The sequence below is a fragment of the Epinephelus lanceolatus genome, chromosome 15, assembly GCF_041903045.1.
Source record: "Epinephelus lanceolatus isolate andai-2023 chromosome 15, ASM4190304v1, whole genome shotgun sequence".
NCBI lineage: Eukaryota > Metazoa > Chordata > Actinopteri > Perciformes > Serranidae > Epinephelus > Epinephelus lanceolatus.
The window spans coordinates 21,683,090-21,704,331 of record NC_135748.1 but is presented as its reverse complement, the minus strand read 5'-3'; the positions used below and the strand labels follow the sequence as shown (position 1 = coordinate 21,704,331).

Below are 21,242 nucleotides of genomic sequence, written 5' to 3'. Positions count from 1 at the left end.
GTGTGCGCACGGAGCGGAGAGTTGTTGTCCGTCCCAGCGCTGCAGCTGCGGGCCAATCACAGGCTGCAGAGGCCGGACACGTTTAACTCTTTATCTCACACTAACCTCTTCATCACAAAGCCATTATCTGCACCGCTGTCAGCCTAATGCATGAGAACACAGATAACAGCTGTGGAGCTTAAAGAGGGATACTGAACAAATATCACTGCAAAATTAAGTCCTCATTATGACTTTATTAAAAGAAAAGGCTACTTTACTGCCATGATATTCTCCTGTGTGAGATTTAAAAGTGTTGAACAAAGAGATATTAAAGCTACAGTAGGTGGCTTTCCCAGCAACTGTAACTGTCACTATATCCTGACAGTATGAGACAGATAATCTGTCGTAAGCCTGATCATTTTAGTCATCTGTGACCTCATAGTGCTCCTAATGGCATTTGCAATAATCACAAAATCAACCAGTCTCTATGGCAGCTGTCAAAACTGTCAAACTAAGCAGCGCTAATCAAATATGAATCAAGATTCTGTCAGTGCCTTGCCTTTTTCTCACCTGAAGCGTTTTCAGAAATAAATTTTACTGTACTGTTTAGCTGTAATATGAGAACGTTTGCTCCAGCCACAAAGCAGTGCTTCATTTCAGCTCAACTCTTTTCAACATGGCAGCAGAGTCACAAAAGCTCTGTTTCTACCGAGCAGTACGGTAAGGTTTAGTTCAGTTTGGTACACTTTTTTCCCCCGTTTCCACTGTGAAAAGTTGTGGATGGAACCCCATTTTTAGTCCCCCCTCTGTTGGGGTACCTAGCACACAGATGTGGTACTAAAAGGTGGAGCTGTGAATACTGCAGTCTGTTGATTGGTTAATAGGTCACTCTTACTCAGGGCTGAGTTGTGGCTGGTTTTGAGGCTCATGTAACCACTGTTCATACTGTGGCGAGTTTTATTTCTGTAACTGTGAAATGAAATTGTCAAGCTGGAGTCGGAGAAAAAGTTACGTGATTCACTGTGCTGACTGCCGGTGACTTTCAAGGTGGAGTATTTACTTGTAATGTTACTCAGTGCATGAGTTGACGACATCAATCAGTCAACATACCTTAAATTTCACTGTGACAGCTTTGACCGTTCCATTAGCTTTTTAAAGACATGCACTCCTAGTAATGAGCGGCTCTTCAAGCATTTATATATAGTGATTTCGACTGGGAGGGCATATATCCCAATCCTCACTTGGAGGAAAAAAAAAGTGTCGTTGAGTATAGTTCCTGTGGACTCTGGCAACACTAAACCCCTGAGCTTGCCTGAGAAGGATTAATTGCACAAAGCTGCCATTTCTAAATATCCCATGGAGAGAGACTCTCACTGCAGCCTGTTATATTTTGTTCTGAAAATGTCGGCATGCAGCCTCGTTCTGTGGACGATAAAGGAGGTGCAGACTTCCATCTGTGTCACCGATGATGAGGAAATACAGTGAGTGCTGGATGAACAGTAAGTGACAACAACCCCACCCATATGAAAGAGTACCCTTTGCAGTGGAAACGCTAGGGTTTAGGTACCATGTCTGAAGGGTTACTTTTAGTTTCAAAGGTACCATACCAAAAGTGTTTGTGAAACAGGGGCTACAGGTTCTCATTTTGCAGCTAAACAGTACACTAGAATGTGTTTCTGAAAGCATTTGAGGCAAGAAAAGGGTAATGCAGTAACAAAATCTTGATTCATATCTGATCAGCGCTGCCGAGTTTGACAGTTTGACCGCAGCTTACATAGTGATTAACATGACTGACATCTGCTCTGTCTGAAAACAGCCTGTGATTGCTCAAAGTCTCACATCGCAGACTACATTTTCTAAAACCTGAAGACAGAGCCAAGTGAAGGTGCAGAGGTCTGGTGTGTTCTCTCAGATCATCTGAATTTAAACGAGCTCAAAGTTTATTGTGGGATTCTTGACGCCAAAATAAAACTGCCTTCCCAAGTTTTAACTTGAGCAGTTGTAAATTGCTACTGAAATCTCATGTGGAATACAAGATTTTCAATATTTAAGGGTAAATGAATTGAAATATCTGGTTCAGCACCCTTTGGTGGAAAGCAATTAGGTACATTTACTCAAGTACTGTACTTAAGTACAATTTTAAGGTACTTGTAGTTGAGTGTTTTCATTTTATGTTACTTTCTTCTTCTACTCCACTACATTTCAAAGGGAAATATTGTATTTTACTTTTTACTACTCACTACATTTGATGACTTTAGTTACTAGGTACTTTGCAGATGAGGAGTTTGAAAACCTATAATGAGTAGATGAAATACAGTGCATTAACATATTATATTGTTATACAGTAAATTAAACAACCCAAACATGGGTGTAGGATGCTCCAACTGTAGAATATGTGCATTTGACAAAATCTGTGCAGAAAATGCACAAATTGGTGCATAAAAATTCTCCAGAATGCAGGAAATGAAGTGTTTGACACTCAAAAATGTCTGTCCCCTAATGTTGGAATGAGACCTTTGCCCGTTCACCCAACATTATAAAATGAATAAAATTAGCTCTATTGCAGCCAGCTACAACATAAAAATGCATCTTTAACATTACTGCATCAATAATGATACAATCTAACATTATAATACATAGTAATGTGACAACTAAACAGCCCATTTGGCTTCATAGTGAGTACTTTTACTCATGACATTTCCTTGTTTATACTTACACAATCCCACTTAAGTCAGATTTTGAATGTAGGACTTTTTACTTATAACAAAGTGTTTTTTTTAATCGTGATATTAGTAATTTTACTTAAGAAGAGGATCTTAAAACTTTCTCCACCACTCTTCAGTACTGCATCTCCCTGTGCTTTGAGTGATAAATACCATTTTGATACAACGCCATGAACAAATGCTGCCCCCTAGTGGTCCCTAAGTTGACTAGATCAGTTCCTGCAATGAGGCAAAGAAATTCTCCTGCACCATCAGTACTGTTTCACTTATTATATCAAGGGTGTGGGTTTTGTTTCAAATTTTGGGAGACACATATGAAATGGCGGATGTTGGGGTCATCCAGCTCCAGTCTTCTCCAGTTTCATGCACCAAGTTGTGTCTTTTCTGCATCAGTTTATTGTATTTTGTCAAAATAAAAGTCAAGTTTTTGGGGTCTCTGTCAAGAAAAGGCTTCCTGTGCTGGTCCTGAATGGTGTGCTGTAACTGTGTTTATTTAGATCCATCCCAAGAGATGGATAAAAACAATATTGAAAGCAGCAGAGACTGACATATCCTGACTTTAGCCTCTAGTATGGCTCAAGCATCAGAAACACTGGATCCTACACTTCCAGTAATATAACCACAATCTCAGTTTCACTGGAATCAATTCCCCATTTAGTAACACAAACTTTGTTAGAAAATTGTCATCATGACTTAGCTCCCTCCCTGTTTTCCCTGTAACTACTGTATGTGGAAAAATCTGAAGGCTGAATAATGTGTCACTCCGGCAGCTCCCCACAAAACTCAGAAATTCAGTTAAGCAGGGTGTTGCTCATCTGATGAGTAGGCCCACACCGCCTACTCAAGTGGCAGGAAACACTGACAAATAGGAACGAAAATAGACTCCGGCTGTAAATGAGCTTTTTTGGAGAAAATTCAGTCAGTCAATATTTAAATGAAAAAGATACTCAACTATTTCAATTTTCAACCATCTCAGTGTTCTGTGTCTCCTGAAAGACAGGACTGGACTGTAATCAATGGAAAGTACGTCAATCTATCCGGAGCACTACGGACACATTTCAGTGCAGGGGAAAGGAGAAGTTATCAGTCAACATTCTTAAACAGGAAAAAGTAATTTATTTCAATATACATCGCATTTAAAACTATATAACATTATTTGTTTGTTGAGTATTTTACACAGCTCTTATCATGGAAATGTCCTGGAATTTTACAAAATAAGACCAAGCTCTGAAACAATAATAGGAATTCCCGCCCTTTAATTACTGCATGATTCCTTGTATTTTACATAAAAGAGATTATAGCTTCATACATTATTTTTGTTCTTTATAAAAGGAAAACAAAAACATACCTTTTCAAAGTGAGTTTATATGTTCTTTGATGGAAAAAAAGACTGATCGAAGAAGAGTAGTGAGTGATTTTGATTATGTAATGCCTGAGAAACTGCTTTATGTCAGAGCAGGATGGACATGATGTGACATTTCATCGACGTTGCTCAAAGGTCCATATTTGTAGAGTGGCCACTTCAGGCCATTCAGATGTACAAACTGCGATATATTAGGAGCATGGAAGATACTTTGTATGCGGTCATTGTAATGGAAGCAGATTCAAGAGCAGAAAGGAAGTTAGTCTGTGAACAAAGTATCTGTTCTGGTCCGACAGTACCACCGGAGTCAAAGCTGGAAATAATTTAGTGTAAACCCAAATCAGCACAACTGATCTCCTCAGAAACGGCCTATATAATTACAATTTAAATAGCTAAATGTTGTGGCTAAAATGTGCAGGACCATTGCAGTTAGTAGTCACAATATTGCACTATAACGAGTTTGAGGAAGAGAAATCAATGGGCAATAATCGGCCTGTAGTCTGTAGGCCAGCACCTGAGAAGGCCTCTGGTTCAGAACACATTGTACACGACATGGTGATGAGAGCACTGAGCGAAGAGAGGTCAACTCTCCACTAGGGGGCCTTCAAGACCTGACAGTGATGACTAAGGAGTCCCTTTTATCCATCTCGGTGTGCAGCGAAGTCCCCAGAGAAAACTAAACATGCCACGGTGCAACTGTAAAAGCAGCGGGCACAGCCCATTGCCATCAAGAGGTGAACGGTCAAACTTGTTTGAACCTGGACGCCATTTCACAAAGTGATACAGAATTAAACATTCATTGCCATTAAAAGCATGAAAGAATCTCAATATAAAAGCTGTCTGTTTTTCATTTTTGCTTTACTGGGACTGGTAGCCAGGTGAAGACTGCTTTCCAGTTCCCATATAAATAGCAACTGTTTACTGAAGACATTGTAGTGTAGCTATTACCAGAATTATCCTTATTTACATGGTTATCATGACTTACATTCTTTTGAGTAATCCGAGTCCCGTGGGAGCTCTGGCACAAATGTAGGAAGCTCGCTAAAGCATAGCAAAATATGTCACAAGTCCCGTCATTTACACCTAAAGCAACAGAACAAACAAGGTGGCCTGTTTTGATTTCGTGCTGCAACCTGCTACAGACTGCTGCACAACTCCAGTTCAAAATCTCTTACTGCCTGTTCATCCCCTCTCTCTCTTGCACCTCTTTTGTCAGACAGGCATTTGTGAATCATTTCTGTGTGTTGGCTGGGCACTGAAATCAAACCCTTTGGTTCCCAGTGATACATCAGTCTCTCCGAAGCAACACAATCAGATCAAATCACCACTCGTGGCTGTGTGTCTCATCTCGCTGTTCTGCCATCTGTAACGGCCGCACTCCGAAGCCTTGCTTAGCAGGCACGATGACGACCATCAAGCTTACCAGAGCAGTGTGGCATTTGCTTTGTACACAGCTCTGGATCTGTCCGTTGCATATGCTTGTTGTGGCGAACTGTGTGCTTTCGGTGACAGTCTTGGGTTAGATGCCAGCCTTGTCGCTGTAGAAGGGCGTGACATGAAACATGTAGCAGTGCGTGCAAACCCTGACAGGCTTCACCTGGCCATACCGGGGCAAAGGAGCAGAGTGGGAAGAGCAGCGAGAGCAGAAGATCTGAAATGACACAGCATGTAATGTATCAGACACTATTCATATGATGCACAGGGTATGAATCATCAACTACACATTAAACTGAGAATCTGGCACACAGACTGTCACACATCATTATACCTTTCCACAGCTTCTACAGTGATGCTTCCTCCGGATGACAGTGAACGGAGCCTTGCAAGCAATGCAGGAGTTGCAGGCTTCATCAGGGACCCAGTCTGGAGGGTCTGCACAGACACAAACAGTTAACACAAAGTAGTCTTGTCACCATCAGTACATCTGCAGAGAAAACAAAATTTTAACTCTGAGTGGGTCTGTTTGTGGATTTTCTGACCTTCGAAGTGGCCCTCCCGGGCCTTGGCTGCCAATTCCGATGAGGAAATCGTCTCCTGACAGAGAGCGCAGTCTTCCAGCACGGCATTACGCAGAACAGGACCTGCTGGACACCATAAAAGAAGAAACTAAAATGGGTGCATTGTGTGATTGATTGCTGTTTATGTTAAAAGCTCTGCTGCAGAGTTACGGACCAGTTAGACAATATAATGCAGACTAGCTGATGCAGGTGAAATGTCATTACATTAGTCAAGATGGGATATGATATAATAAGTATTGGTGGATTTCTCAAAGAGGTTAAAGGAAGGGGGGGGGAGACAGCTGCCTTGTGGGCCACACAGCTAAACAATGAGCTGTAACTCACTATAGAGACAGAGCGCAACACGTCATACTCTGACAACCACGCCCACCAGAGGGGAAAACTATTAGTGCCACAATATGCATCAAGAGCTGAAATGCAAACAAAATGCCTGTAGCTAGCTAAAAACATAAGATATCAGCATGTCAAAGGGTTATTTTAGCACCCTATGTCTAAATATTGTCAGTCTCAGTGTCCCTTTTTACCTTGCTTATCTTGGAGAAATTATCCCACTGAATGTTCAGTTGCTACATACTTTGATATTTACAACTATGTAATTGAATCACCAGGAGAGATCATCATTTAAGCTAACAAATATCAAAACCAGGCCTTACATATTATAGTTAGCTTCAACCTCTACAATTTGTCTGGCCAAACTAGCAAAATGCTTGCTGCATGTAGGCATACTGAGTGTCAGGATCCCACTGTTTCCACATATCCTTCTGCTGATGCCTCACGTCTTAATGCTTAAAAGCTCAGTTGTTCAGGTCGGTAGCTTGTAAAAACTTAGTAATGTCTGCTTGTTTGTTAGCTGACATTAACAACAAGGAGGCACCTTCACGCAATGCAAAGTAAATGGAGAGTGATTGTTTTCCCCTCCAGTAAGGGCGGGACTTCATGCGCTCTGTCCCTGTAAAGCTCCATAAACGTTGGGGGATAATTCTCTGTAGATTCATCACAAAGAGCGACCCCCTTGTTTTGAATTCTGTCTGTAATATTTTCATGAGACAATGTACTGTTACATGTTGTACACCCAAGACACGTTCCTCACCTTTCTTGTGGTTGTCGTTATCTCCCTCCTCGCACTTGGTTGCCATGACTTCAAACAGAGTCTTGAGGATGCTGCGAAGGTCACTAGCATAGTTGGTCTGTAGCTGATCAGCAACACCTGCATCATGCCAGAACACATATCAGCATGGGAGAGACAAAGATGTGGAGGCAGCGCGACTGACACTGCGAGGGATTTTACCTGATATACAAACAAAGAGACGGTGGATGAGGTCGCTGCTGCTGTGGAAGCGGGATCGGATCTTGTTCCTGGCGGCCAGCTTGGCGTTTTGTAGGGCCAACTGGATCTCCTGATGCTCCAGATCTTCTGACATCCCTGAGCTGGGGGTCAGACTGCTGACAGGGCTGGAGGTGACAGACAGAGCAAGATTGTCAATTTCTCCTAACAAATTGTTAAAGCACAATCTACACATTAAATTCATATTTCATCCGTTGTATATTTAAATCTTTAAGTTAAAAATGATGAATAGCATATAAACTAATATGACAAAAATCAATTTCCCTTATAATTTACAGCAATAAGCCATTATCTTTAAATATACTGTGCAGAATGTATATGGAAATCAATACTACAACATCTAATTAAAAGTACAGTGTAAGCCAGGAGGCAAATTAATGTAGTCTTCTTATGGGAAGGAGTGACTGACACTTCAATCGACTGCTGCATAAAGACTGGAAGTTACCAAAGCTATCTTTTTAGCAATCATGCAAGGATTCAGTTTTCGGCTACTTTTTTGAGCAAGGGCAGAAAAAGACACTCACAAATATGACCGTGACACACACTTTCATGAGTGATGAGTTACCTGGGAGTGTACGCACTGCTCGACAGACTACACGTGGTGACCGACACACTCTCACAGTCACTACTTGACACAGAGCTGAGGGGAGAGCTCTGAGAACTAAAAACAACCAAATAAAGAGTGAAAAAAAGAACAGAATAAAATGTACATACACAAACAAAATAAAAATAAAACAGGCAATAATTAAGGCAACATAAGACAAAGTGAGATGAAAGCAACAAAATATATAATACATGATGAATGGTTAAATAAAATGTATAATTATGTTGATGCATGATTGTGTCAAAATCACACGTCCCCCAAATGAATCAATAAAAAGGACAGCACACCTGGAGCTCCTCCTGCTGTCCTCTTTGGTGTCCTTCTTCGAGTCTTTCATTCCTGGCTTGTCCTTATCCGTCTCCTTGTCCCTCTGTCGGCCTCCACTGGCCTGCTGCCTCTTTTCATTCCTCAACTGGTGGTTGCACGGGGAGGGTCCAACCCCTCCACTGGAGCCACAGTCCTGAGCGTGAAGCCCCGGCCCTGGAGCCACGACCAGACACTTCTCACAGAGCTGGGAGTTTGACTCGTCTTCAAGCATCTCTGCAGAACAGCGGGAAGAAGGGGGAGTCAACTGGGCGAGCTCACCTTTACTGTGAGGCTCGTGACTTCGTGGCGGCAGCCGACAAGCAGAAGACTGGATGACAGAGTTGGGGGCTGCAGTCTTACAGTGTTTGTCCAATCCCAGGGCAATGCCTAACTCGAGTCCAGTGGTCTCTGTGTTGATGGCGTCCTCATGGCTGTCCTCGCAGCTCCCACAGCAGACGCAGGAGTTGAGCAGGCAGTGAGTGGCCACCAGAGGGCCGCAGGGTTCAATCTCAGAGGGAGCGGGCCGCGGCAGTAGCAGCTTGTCCACTGCCAGCTCAGTCAAGCTGGGGGAACGAGGGTTGAAGATGACCGTGGCAGACAGCTTCATCCCACCCATACGGTGGGCGATGACCTCAGCCGTTTCAGACGCTGTCCCCTCCAAACCCATATCCCACCCATTGGTGTAAGGCAGAGATTCAGAGCCAGGAGCGGAAGTGCAAGGTGTGCGCTTTGCATGAGGACAGTGTGTGTTCTGGCTGCGTGGCTGTGGGCACGGCTGCTCTGACTGGGCCTCAGAGTACCAGCCATTCCTGGTAGAGTCTGGCCGCGGTCCCAGGTTACGCTGCACAGGACGGGCAGACTCTGGGGCTTTGGACGGAGAGGCAATACAACGACAGGCCCCTCTTGAAATGCTGGTGATGCTGTCTCCTGCTGCGTCCAGGTCCTCCATGAAGAAAACCTTGTCCTCCTCCTCTACATGGATGCCTGTCCTTCCCTGGCTCACCACGAGCCTGCGGGGAGAGGCCTCAGTGCTAGAAGTGCCACTGAAGCCTCCTGCCTCTCCTCTGTGGGGATGGTGTGCTGGGGACTGACCCTGGCTGGGAGGCGACAGAAGGGTGGACATTTCGTCCCCCACGCGGTACACCATCATGTTGAGCTGCTCCAGTTCCTCCTCATCGTACTGCATGGAGCAGGCCAACTCGGCCTCCTCTGCCTCCTCGCACAGCATGCCCTGGTCCTGCTCCTCCTCTCCCTTCTCCGTTTCCACCTCCTCCCAGCCCCTCTCCACTTCCGCCACCTCCTCCTCCTGGCTGGGACAGACAAACAGAGCCAGCTGCTCCCGCTCCGCCTCACTCTCCCTCTTGGAGGTGTCATTAGCGAGACTGCAGGATGAGTGATTCTCCTGGATTGGAGCTGGTGAGCCGTTTGTGGCCTGCCCCTGCTCTACGGAGAACTCCCCGTCCTGAGAGATACACAGGTTCCTTTCCAGTGTCATCAACTCCTCCTCAGTCAGGGTCTGCAGCAGGTCTCTGCAAAAGCATTGTAAGATAGTTGTGACGTAGTGACAGAGGAAAAAAGATCATTTAAAAAGGAGTTTTTTTGTGATGTTGAATATTCATGAATTGTACCTGATTTTCTTCAATAAAGTGCGAAAAGGCCGGAAGAGCTCAGACATGTCCTCTGATTTTCGGTCAAGGTTGAGAGGTCCCTCTGAATACACAACCAGCCCACTACAGGAAAAATTTTTAAAATTCTATAAGAGGACAACAGAGAGTAGAAAACAAGGAAGTGGGTGGAAGAATGGAAAGGACAGGCAACACTTACCACACAATGGCTAGTCTGGGAATTGTAAACATCAGTGCGGGTTCATAGTCATCGATCATGTCTTGAGTGAGATAGCCCAGCTTTAGGGCCCTGGAACAACACAATAGAGGAAAACACATGATAGAAAAATTAACAATATCATCTTCAGATATTATTTAGATTCTGGGAACAGGATGAATGTTTTAAGACTTTTTTTGATGCCATTCGGAACGAAATTTAGGAAAACTTTTACAATAACCAAAATTAAAGAAAAGAAAAAAAAAGAACCAACATCAATTAATTAGAGTATCATTTTTAAGACTTTAGAAAGACTTATTTAAGACATTTTTTTTTCGCAATCCCAATTGAGGCCTTATTTTTAGATCAATTAATTCAATACCCTTTAAGACGTTTTAATGATCTGCGGAAACCCTGCACACAAACACATTTTTTGATACAATGACTGACAATTTGCTGAGCCTTCACACTTAATGAAAAAACATGATGATATAATGTTTGGCTTGCACACCCTTGTGCCAGGGACACAACAGCAAGAAAGAGGAGAGGCATTAAAGCATTTTTTTTTAAAACAAACGAGTTAGCTGCAGCTTATGTGAAACTTTCCATTTAAGTACTATTTTCATATTTTGATGGCAAAAGCAGCAACACTTGTTCAGACATCTTGATGCTACACCATCACAGCTCATCTTTACATGCTGTAGTCTCTTTACAACTGTGCATCACTCAGCGCTGTCACATTTTGTTGCTCTGATTAGTTGTGGGTCCTGCCAATTGCATCCAGAGGCATTTTCATCCACAGCCGACCGTTGATAATGCCCCTTGAAAATCAAAAAGGAACTGAACGGTTCCAGACTAATTCGCATTTGTGGTCCGGCTGTGTCAGGCTAAAAGAAGTCAGCTGTGCTCTATGGGCTGTAATTCTTCAAAATGTTCCACGGTAAACTCACCTCTCCACAGTCTCACAGAAGAGCACAATCACCTCCTGCTGTACGTAGTATTCTTTGGGAGACTTGACAGGCACCATGGCTGACACATAACTGGGAATTAAAGAAAAAGAAAGCGGGATATAATGGCATTCACAGCTTTGTTGAATGTTCTTGCACCCAAGAATCCTCGTGAGGATGATTAATGTGGATTAATATTATTGCTTCAATTGCCATTACTGTCTTAACCTTTATTTACCTGAGCTCAAACTCAGCAAAAAGGCTGTCGAAATGTCGCAATGCGTCCTTCATGCGGTCCGTGTACAGGTTGAGGTCTCTCAGGGCCTGGTCTCTGGTGATGTTGCGTACCTCCTCCAGGCTGCGAGTAAGGTCCTTAGCAAGGGGCCTCATCGCTATACTCTCTATCTCCCTGTTCATGATGATGGAACCGGCGGCCAGACACTGCACAGGAACACATACATCATCAATCATTTCTCCTTGTATAGACATAAACTGAGAAAAGTATGCTTACAATGACACTTGACAATCAATAAATTTGTAAAGATTAAATATATAATTTTACTAATTTCATGCACGTGTGTACGACTTGTGGAGGGTTGTTTTCTTCTGGACTGATGCTGGAGGGAATACTCTACCTCAGCTCCAAACCACAGCTGCCCTGCCAAGTTGTCATGGCGAATCTCCTCGGGGAACTTGACACAGAAGTCTCTGTTGGCCCGGTCGGTGGGAATACATTCATCCATGATCTGATTGATAATGTTCAACACATTGTCCTGCAGATGAGCACAAGAGTGACAGAAAGCAACATTGAACAAACTAGTTGGAGGCATAAACATGAGTGTTCCCGAAAAACAATTTTCTCAGTTTTAACTCTGAGTCACTAATGTTAGTTAATAACCCAGGTCTCAGCTCTTTCAGGAAGGTCGTTGTATTGCAGCATTTAAAGACCATTGATTAGGAAGTGAATGAAAACTATTTGACAAGTACATGAGACCATTATGGCCCTTGCAGTTACATTCTCCCTCAATAAAAACACGAGACTAAAGCCCGTAATTCCAGCAGTGAAAATGCAGTGTCACACACAGCAAGAGCTAATCAAGAGCTTATGTGCCGCTGGCATGTACAACAGCCATAACAATGACTTACAATGAGCCTTTCACTCAACCGCAGCTGCACTGTGCGCTGTAATCTTGTCAGGCACAGCACTGCGTCTTTCTCTGCTGGCCCCGAGGAGAAAGATTAAAAAGCTTTGAGAAGGAGAGCTTAACCACTGATTCCTTTATGGCTGTGTGTGTGTCTTGGCCCGGCCTGAGTACCACCCCACTGTCTGTGAGCGTCTCCCAGCAGGGGACATCGATGATAACCTTCACTACTGTTGGTTCCATATCATCCAGAGGTTGTGACTTTGGCGTGATACCTGTGTCTGACAAAAGACTGGCTTCCATTTTTTCACAGCCTACCCCTGACTCCTCTCACTGTCTCTGACCTATTCTGTTCCCTCTGTCTCTCGTGTACGCCATCTAACTCAATCTTTGTCCATCTCGAATGCACACACAGTCGCTCGCCTGTTCCAGCAGGCCGCACTGTAAGAACAGCCGTGCCAACATAATATGAGCAGCATGCCAGCAACCCCCACAGTGGCCCATGAATAAGAGCTGATAGCAGCAGTGGCAGGTTCAAGTGCAAAATTTTGGCTTGAGTGCACTTGTCTTCTATTCTTGGGGCCTCGGGGCTGTGGGGTATCATGCTGCTTAATTCATACTCCGAAAAAACCCTTGAGGAAGCATGCCACTCAAAAGACTCCTCTGAACATATGAGTGCTGAGAGTTTGCTGTGAAACATTTTCACTGCAACTTGTAGGGTGACAAAGACTAATTTGAGGTACGCGCCATAGGCTGTACAAAAATAACAGACGCAGCCACCTAACGTCACCCACTGGTTTGTGGACTCCTGTTTCAAAGGGCTCCACAATGTCAAATGCCCGATTGCCCGGGGCAAGTTAAATGCCATGTCGGGCTAGTAAATCTAGCAACTCACTTGCCCAAAACTTGCACTTGCAAGTGGTAAAAATAATTAAACACATTGTTTTTTCCAGAGCTGATGATCAAAGGAGTGAGCTATCTCGCTTCCTTCTCATCTCTGTCAAGAGTTGCACATGCGCAGTACTGATCGGGCACATGTAAGAAAATGGCGGCGTGTACAGACAAAGTTTATGAGATACAGCACAAGGGAGCATTTTAATTATCCTGGAACCAGGAGGTTAATTACGTGGCGCTAAAGGATGTGGGTGAAACTCCAACTGTGTCTATTGCCAGGTTTGCTGGAAGTTTCAGTGCAAGGCGGATAAAACTGGGTCGTTTTTCATGACAACTACCTTTAATCTTTGTTGATATTTGATAACTACAAATAAATAAAACAATTTGTGTAGTGTGGGTAGAAACTGACTTTGGGTAAGTAGATTTTTGACCCACTTGACCAACCATTCTCTAGTTTGGCATTTTGGCTGTCACCATCTTGGATTTTTGGAGCCAGACATGACCATCTTTGGACGAGAGGGTGGAGCTGTGGAGGAGCGAGGGGTGGATCTGACTCATAAACTGTAGCGACCCCTCACAGCAGCCTGTCACTCAAAGCAGCCAGGCCCTTAATTATACATAACTTTAAGCCTTAACGAAATTGAAGCAGTTGAGTTAAATATTTTACAGCGAAACAACATTCCACTGAAATGTTACTGAAACATATTTGATCAGCCCTGCATAGTTTGACAGTTTTTCTGCAGTTCACAAGCAGTGAATGACACGACTGACAGCTGATTGGTTGCTTTTGGTGCACCGTAGTCGATTTTAACATATGCCATTAAAGCCGCAGAAGGAGGAGGGTTATGATTTTTTACACAGATAATCTGTCTCATGTACGTCTTTCAGAATACAGTTTCAGCAAATATGCCAGATTTTATTTTCATTAAAGTGACCAACTGTAGCTTTAACATGGGTGTCTATGGGGACTGACTCGCTCTTGGGGCCAGCCTCAAGAGGCCATTAGGGGAACTGCAGTTTTTGGCACTTAGCTGTTGGCTTAATTTTTAAGCCCTGGAGGCCACTTGGTACGGACACATCCTAACCAGAGCTACTCATTCAACTGCTTCTGCTGAAAAGCCTCAGCTTGATTAACTTTGGGTGATAGCAAAACAAACATTTGAAAACTAAGTAAGAAAGAGGACAAAGAGCATCGGGACAATTAAAAGAGACTGCAAAGACATATAAAAGAAAAACAAGGTGACAGACTGGTGGAGGGAAGGATGGAGGGGAGAGACACAGAACAGTCAGGGATCAAGTGATGACCTTATTAAGTGGTTCTCCCCTGTGTGCTGTGGCGGTAGGGGGAGGCTAAGGCACAACGGGCCAGATGACGACCTCCCTCCACCACCTTCAGCTCTCTCAGCGTGATGCAGCATGGCAGCCATCACTCATGCACCGCATCACCTTCTAAGCTCCTCTCCACCCTGATGACGAAAAGACCAGAACCAACCTGCACAACCTGGACCTGTATCACCACATATAATAACTGACCATACATACAATCCCAGTGTTTCGTACATTAGAGTGAAAAGAAAAAACAATCTGACCTAGTTCTTAGTAAACACCATTACCTCAGTCAAAGCTACAGCTATAAAATGCCTCTTACCCAAAGACACCGCTCTTGAAACCATTTACTAATAACCACATGACACACAGCTGAGCCAAGACGAGGTCTACTTATCTCTGTTTATCAGCAAAACTGCTTGATGTAAGAACCCGCCCAAGCGATGTTTACTGAGGCAACAGTCATATCACTATGCATGTATCCAGTAAGAAGGTGATAAAGGTGGTGTCTATTTTTAGCTTCCAGGTCAAACCCAAAGATTCAGTCAGGTGATTATGTTAACAAAAAGAATTTAAAGTTAACAGAGGACTTGGCTCAGAGTCAGGTCAACAGTGAAACAGGATTTCTTGCTGTATTCATTCTATTAATCTGCATTAAATGTAAGTGACGGGGGATAAAATCCACCTTCGTCACTGTTTCCCAGACGCTCAATATTACACGTCCACACAGATGCAAAGTAACCCAAGTTTTGAAAAATCTTCCCCTTAGAAGGTGTTTCAGAAAAAAATCTCAGTTTTACAAAAATATCTGCATACTTGTAAACAGGGCCTTAATGGACGGAATGAAAAGAGGGAATGATTACAGCAGCAAAACCTGTTTAAATGCTCATATAAGCACCTGACTTTAAATACTGGGATCCTGTTTTTAATTCTATTCCAACTGCAGGGCTATTTGTATGTATTATTAATGACAAATGAATGAAATAATAACACTAATTCACAAAGACTGACATGTATCCTTAGGGAAATGAAAGGCACAGACAGATGATGACTTTGTCGGTTTCTCCCTGCTGACCTGACAAGAGCGGAACTGGTTGACCAACAGGGTACATCTCTGAGGGTCCTTCCTGCCGTCGAGGCTGTCCAGCTCAGTGGCCACCTGATTCAGCTCTTCATCAGCGTAGTAGAACTGGGCCAGAAGCTGAGGGTCCGTCCTCTGCACAGAAACACAAAAAGGGACATTAGGAGGGCATTTTTAATACTGGTATAGTACAGGAAGCAACACACAGGATTTTCAAAACAGGGCAGAAACTTAAGATTTTTCTTCTTATCAATTAACCTGTCAATTATTTTCTCGATTAGTTCTTCAGTCGAAAAACATGTCAAAATGGTGAAAAATAAACTTCACAATGCCCTAAAGCCTAAGATGACTTGTCAAGTTTGGTCAGTCCAACAGTCCGAAACTAAGAGATATTCTGTTTACTATCACAGAAGACTAGAGAAACTTGAAAATATTCTCATTTGAAAAACTGAAACCAGAGATTTGTATTCTCTTAAACAGTCCGACTCTTCTTTAAGTTACATGTAGCCTAAGCATGACATTGGAGACAGGTAAGTGAGTATCAGTTACTATTCTGGCTGTAAGACTTTTAAACCTCATCATTTTAACAAGGCAAAAATGATTATTTTGTTATTGTTTTAACAAATCCTGTGAGTCTCAGCCACAGACACACTGTCACCGCTTCATTCGAGCTACAGTTGCTGGACTGTTAACCAGCATCGAAACCAAGCAATCAAATTTAATATATCTCTGAATATGTTTGATGTAGTGAACTTCACTCCAATCACAGCAAAGCACTGCGGAGCAAAACGTCTGAGTGCCCTTTCCTAACTGGTTCCTAAGCTGTGGACACAAACACTATCAGAGCTCCAACAGCCGTGAAATCATCTGAGCCAACCTTGCATCTCTAAACAAAATATAAACAGAGGAAATGACCGCACATATAAACAAACAAGATTTATATTTGACTCTAAACAGAGTATACCGGCCAGGCCAGGACAACCTGGAAATCTACTAAACTGTGACAGATATGGACAAACTCCCCCGATGTCCTAAACCTACTAGTTGATCTCATAAGGTGAGTCAATTATTAATTTCTGCTGCAAAATTTCGTAACTGGTGTCAGGCATCAAGGAAATCCTGCAACAATACAGAGTGACGACTATTGCTTTATTCTGGTCATCAGGTCCACTAAAGGAAGGATGTTTCCATGTATAGCGCTTGGTGGAATTAATGTGTACACTATTTAGAGCTCTGCATGAGTGAAATACAGTGTCAGGCATGGACAGCTGCAGCCTCCAGAAAACCAGCTTGATGCCTGGCGGTTCTCTAACTGTGGGCAAGTAAACACATGAATTACGTATTATGTCCTGCAAGCCTCCTGGTTACAGCAACACTGTGCTACTACAGCACTTTGGTGTTAACAGGTGGAGTATTAGCATAGTTTCACCCACTCTGTATACACTAAACAGTGAACTCTTTTATTCACCTTCTGCTGTGGGGATATAAACTGTAATCTTGTGCAAATAAACCACAAAGCTGAGACGGTGTGATGTAGAAAGAGCAGTCATGTCAAGGCAATAGCAACATACTTCAAATCTGTAGGGACAAAAATAAAATCAGGTAAGTAGGGCGTTGTATAGGCCAGCTTAACAACAGATTGCTCTTCCATTTGCCAAGGTAGTCTGGTGATTTATGAGCAAACACGAGGCATGGGTTATACACATTCATACACATAAACACATTTTCAACAAGTACGGGAAGGTAAATGATAAAAAATGGCATTAACCCTGACAAGAGGAGTTAACAAAGGTTAATATAGTGTGAAAGCTCCCCAGAAGAGTGGGTGTAATTAGAGAGGCTGGCCCTGGTAGAGGATTTATGTCATTATCTCCCACCGTGCTCCCCTCAGTGTGTGTGTGGTGGGGTTGAACAGCACAGCACAGCAAATCACTCCACTGCTGTGTGAAGTACACGAACAGCAACAACACACAAGGTAGGATGCATGAAAAAAATGCAAACGTTTGTGTCGCTAAGACCTATCCAAAATGAAATAATTGCAATTAAATTTCACAATAAAGATACCAATTTTTGAATCATGACACCAACAAACACTGTATGCACTCACACACACACTTCTCAGGGAGGGCTCATCGAAAGGTTAATGGTTTTGAAAATGGCGACCGCATGCCGACGTGCATCATCACAAACCACATGGACCCACTGACGGTACAGCTTAAAAAGGACAGCATGACTGTGCAGACTGGAAGAAGGGAAGAGCTACGCCCGTAAACAGGATCGTTCTGCCTGACACACAACAACTGTCTGGAAATGCTTTTTCGCAGAGTCAAACTGAATACTGGTATTTACCAAAAACCTCTCACAGGACCTTTTCCCTTAAGTTTGCAGTGCTTCCTGTTGCGTGATGCTCTCCCCGTGGGCCCTCGCTTCTCTCTGAATATGATACATGGTGCTGTTCCCTCACTCTCTCTCATTAATAATGAAACAAACAGCAAGGAGAAAACACAGAGATGTAACCTACAGCTGGGGTACTTGTCGCATTATTACTGTGAAAGGGAGTGAAAACATATTTTATATTTTAAAGGTTATTTGGAGGACTGAGACATGCCACGAAATTATACTAAAGATGGGGAGGGATATATTTTGACATCCTTTATTTTTTGTGAATGTCATGCTTTTTGGGGTGTTAACACAGTTGCAATATTTAAAATAGCAAGTATGGTCCTTTACTGTGAAATATTTGTGTTTTCATATGCCCAGAAGTAAATCAGAGCTGACCTAGAGCAAACTGGCACTTATTTTCTTGCTCAAGGACACTCCAGTAGGGCCGATATCTGTCGACATAAAACCCAGTTTGTACCACGGAGCAAAATCAATATTATTCCTGCACATTATGTTCATGTGTGTGAATTTTAACATCTGTGGCATGTCATGTTTACTGAATAAATTGGAGGGGGAAAGCATCTAATCCAAACTAGAACAGGCAGCTGAGTCTATATTACAGCAGGCAAATATAGTTAGTATTTCACACTCTTCTCAAGTGTTCTTTGTTAACAAGGTCACACACATGCTCGATATATAAATAATCTGTGAAGAATGGGAATAGGCAGCCACAGTGTTATGGCAAGACAAAAAATAATCAGCAGGCTGTAAAGTACTATAGTAATGTACTGTAGTAATTGTCATCATTGTATTGGCGTTGCTACAACAGAAATACATTTAAGTGTGTTTCTGTGAATGTGTAGGCTTATGGGAAACGAACACAAAGGAAATCTTAATTAGACAAGAAAACAAACAAATTCACCATAAAAAATTGGGGGTTTATCATAACATCACAACATTTAATCTCCTAATAGTGAGACAGGCAATGATATCACCCGATTTGACTGGACTTCACACAACAATGAGCGAGTCTATGATATAAATGTCAAGATGACCAAACAGGAAAGAGGAGTGGGAGACAGTGAAAGACCTTTTTCTAGCACAGGCACAGCACGGCCCACAGAGTGGTGGCATTCATTTTGAGATTTCTGGAGCATATAGGCCGACGCTGACAGAGGAAGAAAAGAAGTATTTGAGACAGATGCCATCCTATAGCCTCCTCCTGCTGCATTCCTCACACAAGAGGGAACATTCCTACAGTATTGCATCATGGGGGAAAAGTCAAAGGGAGGCAATGTTCAAGACGGGTAGATGTACTTTTAGATAGGTGGCGACACTTGAGCTGCTCTGTCAATACGTTTGGAATAATCATTGATATCATTATCATTAATGATAAGAACAAAAAGGTATGAAAACAGAAAGTCAGAATGGGTTGAAATAGAGTGAACCAAACAAACTACTGAGATCAGGAAGAGATTAGTTGTTACTACATATTTGCACCTAGTATTGTAATTGTCAGGTTTAACCGTTACCAGAGACAGTTAAGAAACAAGAGAGTCTGTTCACTCCAATGGGAGAAGTGAACGATTCTTTCACCCCATCATAACTGAAGTAAATATTGGACCCATTTTTATCGAGCCACATAACTTCCAAACATTCTGACACAAAATTTACATTTTTCAGACTAACATGTAAGGAGAAAAAAAACTTTGCTTGAGACCCGTCTCTTTCACAGCAGCACACTCTTGAAAGATCTGGCAACAACTGACATGATCTTGTTCTTAGTTGATTCCAGATATTAAGCTAGCCGATAAAACAAGCAGTAGTATTTTTCATATGCCCGTCAAGGACAAAAGAGTACAGAAAGTACTGTATTGTCTACTTATTGCCTGAAATGTTTTTAGAGACATATTTTAGTGCACTGTTTGGCTGTAATATGAGAATTTGTGAACAGGAAGTGAGCGTCATACTGTAAAAACACAGGGAAAAAAAACTCAGATCAAACGGTAAAAATAGGCAGCGCTGATCAAATATGAAGAAAGATTGTGTTACTGCATTGCCTATTTCTCCCAAAACAATATTTTTAAAAACATATTTTAGCTTACCATTAAACTATAGTTCAAGATTGTTTGTTATTTGCCAGCTGCCATAATGTTTCCTGTGTCAAAACAGCTAAGCTCACATTACATCACCCACTAGCAGGAGCGTTTATTGGTACAGTGTGGTGCATTGCATCCTGGTAGTTTTAGATTTTCTGCCACTTAAGCAAAAGCAAATTCCAAAGCCCTCTTCCTCCATTTTCTCTGGTTATGCAGCATCAATGCCAAAATCAGTTGCAGATCTTTTTATTGCATAGACAGTCCAGTTTTATGAAAAGTCTGAAATACTTCTTCAAATACAAATATTTCTCCATGTGTGCATATATAAATGAAATAAAGTCAAACTTATCATTTACAAAAGATTAGTGGTAAAATGAGAATGCAACGGTAGAGATTTTCATGGTATGAAAACCATCTATGAAAATATTGCAGTTTCACAGTATTACAGAATCATTATTATTATCAGTCAGAATGACGCTTAAGGGAATTAAATCAGAAGTTTTTTTTAATTATTATTTTTTGGCTTTTTTTTGATAGGACAGTCTAAGTGCTAAAGAGGGAGAGAAACGACATGCAGCAAGGGGCTGCAGGCTGGAATCAAGCCCGCAGCTGCTGCGGCAAGGAAGTTGCCCCTGCACATGGGATGCCTGCTCTACCCACTAAGCCAGTGGGCACTCCAGAGAGGTTATTTTTGGTTGAACAAACGTTTTGTTACCAAGATTAAAACTTAAAACCATTTTTTAAATGGAAGTATGTGTAAAAAGTCTCCCTGCTGAAAATAACAAAAAGAAAGGTGGGATTCTCCATCCATTTTTTTATTAATACCATAAGCAAATGTACACGGTATGATAACGGTCAATTTTAATATCATAGTATACCTTGAAACCAGTATCTCTGCAACCATTATTGGCAGTTGAGTTAGTACACTGTTTGGCCTCCCAGTTGATTGCTTTTGATTTGACACCAGATGTTTCTTGGCGACTCATTTATACATTACAAATGTCTTTACTAGCTAAACTAGCTTTCTAACAGCTGGCTCAACCAAATCTTGGGTCACGGCAAAAGTGAAAGCAACATCTGATCAAATTCAGCTCAGTTAACACCTCTAGCTAACAGTCCCTGAGAGATGGGGCGATACAAGTGATAAACTACAGACTAATCCTTGGTTCGTAAGTAAAATTTAAAACCTTGAAAGGTAATATTTACTCTGTT

The 21,242-nt window shown here is 42.3% G+C and overlaps 1 protein-coding gene across 2 annotated transcripts in view; it reads right to left on the bottom strand.

The window, feature by feature from the left end:
* Positions 1–3,798: 3,798 nt before the first annotated feature.
* zfyve28 (zinc finger, FYVE domain containing 28) overlaps positions 3,799–21,242 on the bottom strand; it is a 28,174-nt gene continuing 10,730 nt past the window's right edge. The window contains exons 2-14 of one of the 2 annotated variants that reach the window (XM_033643349.2): positions 15,544–15,684; positions 11,742–11,879; positions 11,345–11,547; positions 11,110–11,199; positions 10,163–10,252; positions 9,967–10,068; positions 8,320–9,867; positions 7,994–8,089; positions 7,372–7,535; positions 7,174–7,290; positions 6,045–6,149; positions 5,834–5,937; positions 3,799–5,716 (exon numbers count right to left, since the gene is read on the bottom strand). In XM_033643349.2, the coding sequence (XP_033499240.2) occupies positions 5,585–5,716; positions 5,834–5,937; positions 6,045–6,149; positions 7,174–7,290; positions 7,372–7,535; positions 7,994–8,089; positions 8,320–9,867; positions 9,967–10,068; positions 10,163–10,252; positions 11,110–11,199; positions 11,345–11,547; positions 11,742–11,879; positions 15,544–15,684 (3,030 nt within the window). In that variant the 3' untranslated portion in view covers positions 3,799–5,584. The remainder of the gene's footprint in view (positions 5,717–5,833; positions 5,938–6,044; positions 6,150–7,173; positions 7,291–7,371; positions 7,536–7,993; positions 8,090–8,319; positions 9,868–9,966; positions 10,069–10,162; positions 10,253–11,109; positions 11,200–11,344; positions 11,548–11,741; positions 11,880–15,543; positions 15,685–21,242) is intronic. The other variant, XM_033643350.2, reaches the window with a different exon arrangement.